The following is a 12707-nucleotide window of genomic DNA, read 5'->3' as shown; positions in this document are numbered from 1 at the left end:
TGTCCCCTCTGCTAAATCTGGATCAAGAGACCAGGGATTCTCTTCTCTGGTGGTTCTCTCAGGTCCATCTGTCCAGGGGAATGAGTTTCCGCAGGCCAGAGTGGACTATAGTCACGACAGATGCCAGCCTTCTGGGCTGGGGCGCAGTCTGGAACTCCCTGAAGGCTCAGGGTTCGTGGACTCAGGAGGAAGCCCTCCTTCCGATAAACATTCTGGAACTGAGAGCGATATTCAATGCTCTTCAGGCTTGGCCTCAACTAGCTGCGGTCAGGTTCATCAGATTTCAGTCGGACAATATCACAACTGTAGCCTATATCAACCATCGGGGGGGACAAGAAGCCCCCTGGCAATGTTGGAGGTTTCAAAGATAATTCTATGGGCAGAGGTTCACTCTTGCCATCTCTCAGCTATCCATATCCCAGGAGTAGAGAATTGGGAGGCGGATTTTCTCAGTCGGCAGACTTTTCATCCGGGGGAGTGGGAGGTCCATCCGGAGGTATTTGCCCAGCTCATTCAACTATGGGGCAAATCAGAAGTGGATCTGATGGCGTCTCGTCAGAACGCCAAGCTTCCCTGTTACGGGTCCAGGTCAAGGGATCCCCAGGTAGCGCTGATAGATGCTCTAGCAGTGCCCTGGTCCTTCAGCCTGGCTTATGTGTTCGCACCATTTTCTCTCCTCCCTCGTCTGATTGCCAAGATCAAGCAGGAGAGAGCTTTGGTGATTTTGATAGCACCTGCGTGGCCACGCATGACTTGGTATGCAGATCTGGTGGACATGTCATCCCTTCCACCATGGACTCTGCCGCTGAGGCAGGACCTTCTACTCCAAGGTCCATTCAAACATCCAAATCTAATTTCTCTGCGGCTGACTGCTTGGAGATTGAACGCTTGATTCTATCAAAGCGTGGTTTTTCCGAGTCGGTCATTGATACCTTAATTCAGGCTTGAAAGCTTGTCACCAGGAAAATCTATCATAAGATATGGTGTAAATATCTTCATTGGTGTGAATCCAAGGGTTACTCATGGAGTAAAGTCAGGATTCCTAGGATATTATCCTTTCTCCAAGAAGGATTGGAGAAGGGATTGTCAGCTAGTTCCTTAAAGGGACAGATTTCGGCTCTGTCTATTCTTCTGCACAAGCGTCTGGCAGATGTTCCAGACGTTTTGTCAGGCTTTAGTTAGAATCAAGCCTGTGTTTAAACCTGTTGCTCCGCCATGGAGTTTAAATTTAGTTCTTAAAGTTCTTCAAGGGGTTCCGTTTGAACCTCTGCATTCCATAGATATCAAGCTTTTATCTTGGAAAGTTCTGTTTTTGGTAGCTATCTCTTCGGCTCGAAGAGTTTCAGAGTTATCTGCCTTACAGTGTGATTCCCCTTATCTGATATTCCATACAGATAAGGTAGTGTTGCGTACCAAACCTGGATTTCTTCCTAAGGTGGTATCTAATAAGAATATCAATCAGGAGGTTGTAGTTCCGTCACTGTCGTAATCCTTCTTCAAAGAAGGAACGTCTATTACACAATCTTGACGTGGTTCGTGCTTTAAAGTTTTATTTACAAGCTACTAAGGATTTTCGTCAAACATCTGCATTGTTTGTTGTCTACTCTGGACAGAGGAGAGGCCAAAAGGCTTCGGCATCTTCTCTTTCTTTTTGGCTGAGAAGTATAATCCGTTTAGCTTATGAGACTGCTGGCCAGCAGCCTCCTGAAAGAATTACAGCTCATTCCACTAGAGCGGTAGCTTCCACATGGGCTTTTAAAAATGAGGCCTCTGTTGAACAGATTTTTAAGGCGGCGACTTGGTCTTCGCTTCATACTTTTTCTAAATTCTACAAATTTTATACTTTTGCTTCTTCGGAGGCTATTTTTGGGAGAAAGGTCTTACAGGCAGTGGTGCCTTCCGTAAGTTCCTGCCTTGTCCCTCCCTTCATCAGTGTCCTAAAGCTTTGGTATTGGTATCCCACAAGTAATGGATGAACCCGTGGACTGGATACACCTTACAAGAGAAAACAAAATTTATGCTTACCTGATAAATTTCTTTCTCTTGTGGTGTATCCAGTCCACGGCCCGCCCTTTCACTTTAAGGCAGGTGTTTTTTATTTTTAAACTACAGTCACCACTGCACCCTATAGTTTCTCCTTTTTCTTGCTTGTCTTCGGTCGAATGACTGGGGGTGGCAGTTAGGGGAGGAGCTATATAGACAGCTCTGCTGTGGGTGTCCTCTTGCAACTTCCTGTTGGGAAGGAGAATATCCCACAAGTAATGGATACACCACAAGAGAGAGAAATATATCAGGTAAGCATTTTTTTTTTTTCAGGAAATTATCAAGACATTGCTCCTCTACTTGCAATTGAACGCTCTCCTTGAACTCGTGTGTGTATATATATATATATATATATATATATATATATATATATATATATATATATATATATATATATATATATATATATATTATTTTTTCTTGAATAACACTAAGAGATAACCTTCAGCAAGGGTTTATTGAACTGCCTTAAATATTTACTTGTATCGCCCCTTTAACGCATACACACATATAGGCTTTTACAATGCTCACGCTTGCAATTAATGTGATAACCTGTTTTCTCCAACATAGGTGTGTCCGGTCCACGGCGTCATCCTTACTTGTGGGATATTCTCTTCCCCAACAGGAAATGGCAAAGAGCCCAGCAAAGCTGGTCACATGATCCCTCCTAGGCTCCGCCTACCCCAGTCATTCTCTTTGCCGTTGTACAGGCAACATCTCCACGGAGATGGCTTAGAGTTTTTTAGTGTTTAACTGTAGTTTTTCATTATTCAATCAAGAGTTTGTTATTTTTAAATAGTGCTGGTACGTACTATTTACTCAGAAACAGAAAAGAGATGAAGAATTCTGTTTGTATGAGGAAAATGATTTTAGCAACCGTAACTAAAATCCATGGCTGTTCCACACAGGACTGTTGAGAGCAATTAACTTCAGTTGGGGGAACAGTTTGCAGTCCCTTGCTGCTTGAGGTATGACACATTCTAACAAGACGATGTAATGCTGGAAGCTGTCATTTTCCCTATGGGATCCGGTAAGCCATGTTTATTACGATTGTAAATAAGGGCTTCACAAGGGCTTATTTAAACTGTAGACTTTTTCTGGGCTAAATCGATTGATTATTAACACATATTTAGCCTTGAGGAATCATTTTATCTGGGTATTTTGATATAATAATATCGGCAGGCACTGTTTTAGACACCTTATTCTTTAGGGGCTTTCCCAAAGCATAGGCAGAGTCTCATTTTCGCGCCGGTGTTGCGCACTTGTTTTTGAGAGGCATGGCATGCAGTCGCATGTGAGAGGAGCTCTGATACTTATAAAAGACTTCTGAAGGCGTCATTTGGTATCGTATTCCCCTTTGGGTTTGGTTGGGTCTCAGCAAAGCAGATACCAGGGACTGTAAAGGGGTTTAAAGCTTAAAACGGCTCCGGTTCCGTTATTTTAAGGGTTAAAGCTTCCAAAATTGGTGTGCAATATTTTCAAGGCTTTAAGACGCTGTGGTGAAAATTTGGTGAATTTTGAACAATTCCTTCATGTTTTTTCGCAATTGCAGTAATAAAGTGTGTTCAGTTTAAAATTTAAAGTGACAGTAACGGTTTTATTTTAAAACGTTTTTTGTACTTTCTGATCAAGTTTATGCCTGTTTAACATGTCTGAACTACCAGATAGACTGTGTTCTGAATGTGGGGAAGCCAGAATTCCTATTCATTTAAATAAATGTGATTTATGTGATAATGACAATGATGCCCAAGATGATTCCTCAAGTGAGGGGAGTAAGCATGGTACTGCATCATTCCCTCCTTCGTCTACACGAGTCTTGCCCACTCAGGAGGCCCCTAGTACATCTAGCGCGCCAATACTCCTTACTATGCAACAATTAACGGCTGTAATGGATAATTCTGTCAAAAACATTTTAGCCAAAATGAACCCTTGTCAGCGTAAGCGTGGCTGCTCTGTTTTAGTTACTGAAGAGCATGACGACGCTGATATTAATATCTCTGAAGGGCCCCTAACCCAATCTGAGGGGGCCAGGGAGGTTTTGTCTGAGGGAGAAATTACTGATTTAGGGAACATTTCTCAGCAGGCTGAATCTGATGTGATTACATTTAAATTTAAATTGGAACATCTCCGCATTTTGCTTAAGGAGGTATTATCCACTCTGGATGATTGTGAAAATTTAGTCATCCCAGAGAAACTATGTAAAATGGACAAGTTCCTAGAGGTGCCGGGGCTCCCAGAAGCTTTTCCTATACCCAAGCGGGTGGCGGACATTGTTAATAAAGAATGGGAAAGGCCCGGTATTCCTTTCGTCCCTCCCCCCATATTTAAAAAATTGTTTCCTATGGTCGACCCCAGAAAGGACTTATGGCAGTCAGTCCCCAAGGTCGAGGGAGCGGTTTCTACTTTAAACAAACGCACCACTATTCCCATAGAGGATAGTTGTGCTTTCAAAGATCCTATGGATAAAAAATTAGAAGGTTTGCTTAAAAAGATGTTTGTTCAGCAGGGTTACCTTCTACAACCCATTTCATGCATTGTCCCTGTCACTACTGCCGCATATTTCTGGTTTGATGAACTGCTTAAGGTGCTCGATAGTGACTCTCCTCCTTATGAGGAGATTATGGACAGAATCAATGCTCTCAAATTGGCTAATTCTTTCACTCTAGACGCCTCTTTGCAATTGGCTAAGTTAGCGGCTAAGAACTCTGGGTTTGCTATTGTGGCGCGCAGAGCGCTTTGGTTGAAATCTTGGTCGGCTGATGCGTCTTCCAAGAACAAGCTACTAAACATTCCTTTCAAGGGGAAAACGTTGTTTGGTCCTGACTTGAAAGAGATTATCTCTGATATCACTGGGGGTAAGGGCCACGCCCTTCCTCAGGATCGGCCTTTCAAGGCAAAAAATAGACCTAATTTTCGTCCCTTTCGTAAAAACGGACCAGCCCAAGGTGCTACGTCCTCTAAGCAAGAGGGTAATACTTCTCAGGCCAAGCCAGCTTGGAGACCAATGCAAGGCTGGAACAAGGGAAAGCAGGCCAAGAAACCTGCCACTGCTACCAAGACAGCATGAAATATTGGCCCCCGATCCGGGACCGGATCTGGTGGGGGGCAGACTCTCTCTCTTCGCTCAGGCTTGGGCAAGAGATGTTCTGGATCCTTGGGCGCTAGAAATAGTCTCCCAGGGTTATCTTCTGGAATTCAAGGGACTTCCCCCAAGGGGGAGGTTCCACAGGTCGCAGTTGTCTTCAGACCACATAAAAAGACAGGCGTTCTTACATTGTGTAGAAGACCTGTTAAAAATGGGAGTGATTCATCCTGTTCCATTAAGAGAACAAGGGATGGGGTTCTACTCCAATCTGTTCATAGTTCCCAAAAAAGAGGGAACGTTCAGACCAATCCTAGATCTCAAGATCTTAAACAAATTTCTCAAGGTCCCATCGTTCAAGATGGAAACCATTCGAACTATCCTTCCTTCCATCCAGGAAGGTCAATTCATGACCACGGTGGATTTAAAGGATGCGTATCTACATATTCCTATCCACAAGGAACATCATCGGTTCCTAAGGTTTGCATTCCTGGACAAACATTACCAGTTCGTGGCGCTTCCTTTCGGATTAGCCACTGCTCCAAGGATTTTCACAAAGGTACTAGGGTCCCTTCTAGCGGTGCTAAGACCAAGGGGCATTGCAGTAGTACCTTACCTGGACGACATTCTGATTCAAGCGTCGTCCCTTCCTCAAGCAAAGGCTCACACGGACATTGTCCTGGCCTTTCTCAGATCTCACGGCTGGAAAGTGAACGTGGAAAAGAGTTCTCTATCCCCGTCAACAAGGGTTCCCTTCTTGGGAACAATTATAGACTCCTTAGAAATGAGGATCTTTCTAACAGAGGCCAGAAAAACAAAGCTTCTGGACTCTTGTCGGATACTTCATTCCGTTCCTCTTCCTTCCATAGCTCAGTGCATGGAAGTGATCGGGTTGATGGTGGCGGCGATGGACATAGTTCCTTTTGCGCGCATTCATCTAAGACCATTACAACTGTGCATGCTCAGTCAGTGGAATGGGGACTATACAGACTTGTCTCCGAAGATACAAGTAAATCAGAGGACCAGAGACTCACTCCGTTGGTGGCTGTCCCTGGACAATCTGTCTCAAGGGATGATGTTCCACAGACCAGAGTGGGTCATTGTCACGACCGACGCCAGTCTGATAGGCTGGGGCGCGGTCTGGGGATCCCTGAAAGCTCAGGGTCTTTGGTCTCGGGAAGAATCTCTTCTACCGATAAATATTCTGGAACTGAGAGCGATATTCAATGCTCTCCAGGCCTGGCCCCAGCTTGCGAGGACCAGGTTCATACGGTTTCAATCAGACAACATGACGACTGTTGCGTACATCAACCATCAGGGGGGAACAAGGAGTTCCCTAGCGATGGAAGAAGTAACCAAAATTATTCTTTGGGCGGAGTCTCACTCCTGCCACCTGTCTGCTATCCACATCCCAGGAGTGGAAAATTGGGAAGCGGATTTTCTGAGTCGGCAGACATTGCATCCGGGGGAGTGGGAACTCCATCCGGAAATCTTTGCCCAAGTCACTCACCTGTGGGGCATTCCAGACATGGATCTGATGGCCTCTCGTCAGAACTTCAAAGTTCCTTGCTACGGGGCCAGATCCAGGGATCCCAAGGCGGCTCTAGTGGATGCACTAGTAGCACCTTGGACCTTCAAACTAGCTTATGTGTTCCCGCCATTTCCTCTCATCCCCAGGCTGATAGCCAGGATCAAGCAGGAGAGGGCGTCGGTGATCTTGATAGCTCCTGCGTGGCCACGCAGGACTTGGTATGCAGATCTGGTGAATATGTCATCGGCTCCACCTTGGAAGCTACCTTTGAGACGAGACCTTCTTGTTCAGGGTCCGTTCGAACATCCGAATCTGGTTTCACTCCAGCTGACTGCTTGGAGATTGAACGCTTGATTTTATCGAAGCGAGGATTCTCAGATTCTGTTATCGATACTCTTGTTCAGGCCAGAAAGCCTGTGACTAGAAAGATTTACCACAAAATTTGGAAAAAATATATCTGTTGGTGTGAATCTAAAGGATTCCCTTGGGACAAGGTTAAGATTCCTAGGATTCTATCCTTCCTTCAAGAAGGATTGGAAAAAGGATTATCTGCAAGTTCCCTGAAGGGACAGATTTCTGCCTTGTCGGTATTACTTCACAAAAAGCTGGCAGCTGTGCCAGATGTTCAAGCCTTTGTTCAGGCTCTGGTTAGAATCAAGCCTGTTTACAAACCTTTGACTCCTCCTTGGAGTCTCAATTTAGTTCTTTCAGTTCTTCAGGGGGTTCCGTTTGAACCCTTACATTCCGTTGATATTAAGTTATTATCTTGGAAAGTTTTGTTTTTAGTTGCGATTTCTTCTGCTAGAAGAGTCTCAGAATTATCTGCTCTGCAGTGTTCTCCTCCTTATCTGGTGTTCCATGCAGATAAGGTGGTTTTACGTACTAAACCTGGTTTTCTTCCAAAAGTTGTTTCTAACAAAAACATTAACCAGGAGATTATCGTACCTTCTCTGTGTCCAAAACCAGTTTCAAAGAAGGAACGTTTGTTGCACAATTTGGATGTTGTTCGCGCTCTAAAATTCTATTTAGATGCTACAAAGGATTTTAGACAAACATCTTCCTTGTTTGTTGTTTATTCAGGTAAAAGGAGAGGTCAAAAAGCAACTTCTACCTCTCTCTCTTTTTGGATTAAAAGCATCATCAGATTGGCTTACGAGACTGCCGGACGGCAGCCTCCCGAAAGAATCACAGCTCATTCCACTAGGGCTGTGGCTTCCACATGGGCCTTCAAGAACGAGGCTTCTGTTGATCAGATATGTAGGGCAGCGACTTGGTCTTCACTGCACACTTTTACCAAATTTTACAAGTTTGATACTTTTGCTTCTTCTGAGGCTATTTTTGGGAGAAAGGTTTTGCAAGCCGTGGTGCCTTCCATTTAGGTGACCTGATTTGCTCCCTCCCTTCATCCGTGTCCTAAAGCTTTGGTATTGGTTCCCACAAGTAAGGATGACGCCGTGGACCGGACACACCTATGTTGGAGAAAACAGAATTTATGTTTACCTGATAAATTTCTTTCTCCAACGGTGTGTCCGGTCCACGGCCCGCCCTGGTTTTTTTTAATCAGGTCTGATATTTTATTTTCTTTAACTACAGTCACCACGGTACCATATGGTTTCTCCTATGCAAATATTCCTCCTTAACGTCGGTCGAATGACTGGGGTAGGCGGAGCCTAGGAGGGATCATGTGACCAGCTTTGCTGGGCTCTTTGCCATTTCCTGTTGGGGAAGAGAATATCCCACAAGTAAGGATGACGCCGTGGACCGGACACACCGTTGGAGAAAGAAATTTATCAGGTAAACATAAATTCTGTTTTTTATATTGTTCGTTGTAACTTTGAACTTTTTATGGCTACAGGGCATTAGTTTTTTTTATTTGATCACTCTTCATACCGAATTAGGCAACTGTATAAATATTTCTATAGCTGTCCAATAATTGACTATACAGGGGGATTTCAAATGATGAGAAGTTTTTTATACTATTCCCTTCTATTATAAACGTTCCTAATACGGTGTATCAGATTTACATACTGACACCTTTTTCTCTTCAGCAGTGTATTAATCCAATTAGGTTACTGTATCAGTATATCTACAGTTACATAACCAACTGACTACATAGGATACTTTGTTGATTAATTAGTTATATTTTAAACAAACTACTTCAGGTCAATCCAGCAGGTATAGCGCAGTGAAGTGTATTATATCTTTCTATGTAATATATATAAAAAATGGTTTGGAAATAGCAAAGTGCTACTTGTGCTCATTGCCCTATAACTTGCAAAAAACATGTAAACATTGGGTATTTCTAAACTCAGGACAACATTTAGACACTTTTTAGCATGGGTGTTTTTTGGTGGTTGTAGATGTGTAACAGAATTTGGGGGTCATATTTTATAAAAAAAAAAAAATATATAAGATATGATGAAAATAATGGTATCTTTAGAAAGTCCATTTAATGGCGAGAGAAACTGTATATAATATGTGTGGGTACAGTAAATGAGCTAGTGGAAAATTACAGCTAAACAAACACCGCAAAAAATTCTGGTCACTAAGGGGTTAATCAGGAAATTGTTCTATCATTTTATGTCCAGCTCCCAAGAATTTTTAAGATGTGACTTCACAACCTAGATGTTAGATTTAAATTTTTTTACCTTGAAGCTACCAAGGTTTTTAGAAATTTGTGTCTTCATTTTTTAAATTTTTATTTTTTTATTTTTTTTTTATTCGGGATCTTGCAATGGCCAGAAAGCCAAGGCAGTTTCCTTAGCTTCAGGCCTTTATCCGCAAGGTGTACTTGGTAGTAGGGAAGACTCCCCCTGAGTGCATTACTGCTCATTACTCTAGAGCAGTTGCCATATCTTGGGCTCTTATTCTTTTAATGAGACTGCTTTTGTCAGCAAACTTCAGTGCTTTAACAGTTTTCCCATCCTATTTCCTTCACTGCTTGAGTATAGATTCCCACATGTGATGGCATCTTATGAAAGAAACCCAAAATGTATGCTTACCTGATGAATTTAATTTCTTTCATGATGGAGTCCGTGGAACCATTTCATATTTTATTTATTTTTAAACAGTTTGTGGCAGTACTGGTTTGCAGTGACCTTGCTGCCCTTTTTTTTTTTTTTTTTTTTTTCCTGTTTTTTACTTGTTTCCTTTGGCTACATGTATGACTGAGTTTACAGGGGAGTGGGAGGGATTTAAAGCTCTTGTATGTTTGGGGTTTTTGCCTCCTCCTAGTGAGCAGGAGTTAAATCCCATGTGATGGCTCGTTGACTCTCACCATCATGAAATAAATTGTCAGATTTGTGTAATTTATTTTAAATTTTTCTTTTCTGTTTTTCTTTTTTAGGTATATCAAGATTTTTTCATAATGGGACATACCTTAGGAAAGATGCTGTGGCTGGCTGCATAGCGAAAGTTCAAAGCATTCTGCAGTGGTTTGAAAACCAGGAAAATCTCAATTTTTATGCAAGCTCGTTACTATTTGTTTATGAAGGTTCATCTCAACAAATCGCCAAAAGATTCATAGAAGGAACAGTGTTTGAGAAAAGGGTTGTTTCAAAGGAACAGTTTATAGATGGAGATATTCCAGAGTGCAACAACAATGTTCAGGTGTTAAGTTCAGTGGAGAATGGCAAAACTGAAGAATCTCGAGGAAAAAGCTATTCAAAAATGTATGTACTTCAGAAAAAGGCTTGTTCCAAAAGACATCATAGCCAAGTTGAAAACACAGAGCAAGACCATATGTGGAAAAGCATTAATGCAGTTTCCCAGGAATATCTGAATGGAAACGTAACCAAACTGGAAAATGTATTTTGTCATGGTTCCACAGATGTCAGCGAAAGATCTAAGGTGGATGTAAGGATGATTGATTTTGCTCATGTGTTCCCGAGCAGTGGAAAAGATGAGGGATATATCTATGGATTGAAGAATCTCATTGCTATTTTGAAAAGTATTTTAAATGACTGAATTTTTAATCGGAAGAGCCAATGAAATTCTAATCAAGAACAGCAAACCTTAAAGAATATTTGCACTTGCAATTGTGGTAAAACTGGGGTTTTTATTGTGATTATATATTGTAATCTGACTTTTGTTCTGATGGAAGGGTTTAATTTTTATAATATTTCTCAGGAAAATGAAGTGCTGTCTAGAAATTTGATGATCTAGTTCAATATAAAAAAAAAGAAATGTTTCCATTTAGATATCTGCCGTGAATTTGTGATGTTGGTGCTATGAGGAACCTGCCTCTCTGATGTTCATTAGATTTGAAAAATCTGGATCTTTTTCCGGTTATAAGTGTGTTTCTGAATTACTATAAATCTACCAATTTTAACATAGAGATCCAGTCTCATTCCTATGAGAATTAACACTGTCTGTATACATTTTCTATGGGATACTTTTATCTCATAGACAATACATTGAAGGTGCAGCAGTGTTGGCTTGTTTACTTTTAAATAAAAGAACAAAGACAAAAATTAATGCTGAGCCAGGCTGAACTGTAAAGCTTTTACTATTCAATTTTAGGTCTTTGTATTGTTTACATCCATTATAGCAACTGGATTCCACATACTTTTTCAAAAGATAAAGTGATATGTATTTCTGCATGGGTTGTATATTAGTCTTACAGGTTAAATGGACAGTCAACACCAGAATTTTTGTTGTTTTAAAAAGATAGATAATCCCTATTACCTATTCCCCAGTTTTGCATAACCAACACATTTATAATCATACCCTTTTTAACTCTGTAATTACCTTGTATCTAAGCCTCTGCAAACTGCCCCCTTAGTTAAGTTCTTTTGACAGATTTGCATTTTAGCCAATCAGTGCTGACTCTAGGTAACTTCATGTGCGTGAGCTCAATGTTATCTATATGACACACATGAACTAATGTCCTCTAGTCGTGAAAAACTGTCAAAATGCATTAAGATTAGAGGCAGCCTTCAAGGTCTAAGAAATTAGCATATGAACCTCCTAGGTTTAGCTTTCAATTAAGAATACCAAGAGAACTAAGCAAGATTGGTGATAAAAGTAAAATGGAAAGTTGTTTAAAATTGCATGCCCTATTTGAATCATGAAAGTTTATTTTGGACTTGACTGTCCCTTTAAATAACTGAGTGTCTGCTAAAATATTCTGCTTTTTATTACCTAAAATGCATTTTTATCTCAAATGTTTGCTCCTAATCCTGCTTTTCTATGCATGTCAGGCCCATGCAGCATGTCCGAGGCTGAATAAGCCCATAAGTTCTCCCTCATAACCGGGCTGTTGAGGGTGAGAGAGCTTGAATGCAGTGTCAGGATTTGGCGCAAACACAGAAAATATTTTTGCATATTTAAAGTGGAAATAAAATCTGGTAAATGCTGCTTCGAAGGAAAACATGTTTGCATGAATCTTAAAGGGATAGTGTATACATTTTTTTTCTCCTTATGAGATCCCAATGATCCATTTTACCTTCTGGAGTGTATTAAGTTGTTTACAAGTAGCTCATTTACCTTTTTTTATTTTGTTGTCATAAATATTTTTTCTTTTCTTTTTGTGTTTTGAAATTGCCACATATAATGACAATTTCTGTGCAGACCTAATGGTTATATAAAAGAAATGTAAACAAGAGTGCAGAAATAACCACCTTCCCTGTGGAGGGCGCTAAAATGTAAATTTCCCCTTGGGCCTTGTTTATACAGCGAGTGATATAAAAATAACCTTGTGTATACACAGAGAGATAAGATTATGACCTGTGTTTTCCTGTAAGCTCAACGCATTAGATTGAATTGTGGTGTAAATTGTTAGAAATGGCTATTTTTGTATACAAAAATAAACCTAAAGGAGCAATTTCCCAGACCTTCTTTTTTTTTTTTTTTTTTTTTTTTTAACCTCTAAGCTGGAATAACTAGTGAAACACGTTAAGGGGGACCATTTTTACAATACACTGTCCCTTTTTAATGATTCAGTTCTATGAGCCATCTAATGTAATCTAATTGCATTTACATTTTTTTAATAATTCCAATTTAGATACACCATACTGTAAAACAATTTAAATTAATTAAGGAAAACCTGAA

The 12707-nt window shown here is 40.9% G+C and overlaps 1 protein-coding gene across 1 annotated transcript in view; it reads left to right on the top strand.

Annotated features, from left to right (window-relative positions):
* The window catches only part of IPMK (inositol polyphosphate multikinase), a 103193-nt gene extending 90704 nt beyond the window's left edge, over nt 1–12489 (top strand). The window contains exon 6 of the mRNA XM_053692231.1: nt 10003–12489. Within this exon, the coding sequence (XP_053548206.1) occupies nt 10003–10622 (620 nt within the window). The 3' untranslated portion in view covers nt 10623–12489. The remainder of the gene's footprint in view (nt 1–10002) is intronic.
* Nucleotides 12490–12707: the final 218 nt, after the last annotated feature.

Source organism: Bombina bombina, chromosome 9 (genome assembly GCF_027579735.1).
Source record: "Bombina bombina isolate aBomBom1 chromosome 9, aBomBom1.pri, whole genome shotgun sequence".
Classification (NCBI taxonomy): Eukaryota; Metazoa; Chordata; class Amphibia; order Anura; family Bombinatoridae; genus Bombina; species Bombina bombina.
The sequence above is the reverse complement of the archived record's forward strand: the minus strand, read 5'-3'. Positions and strand labels throughout refer to the sequence as shown.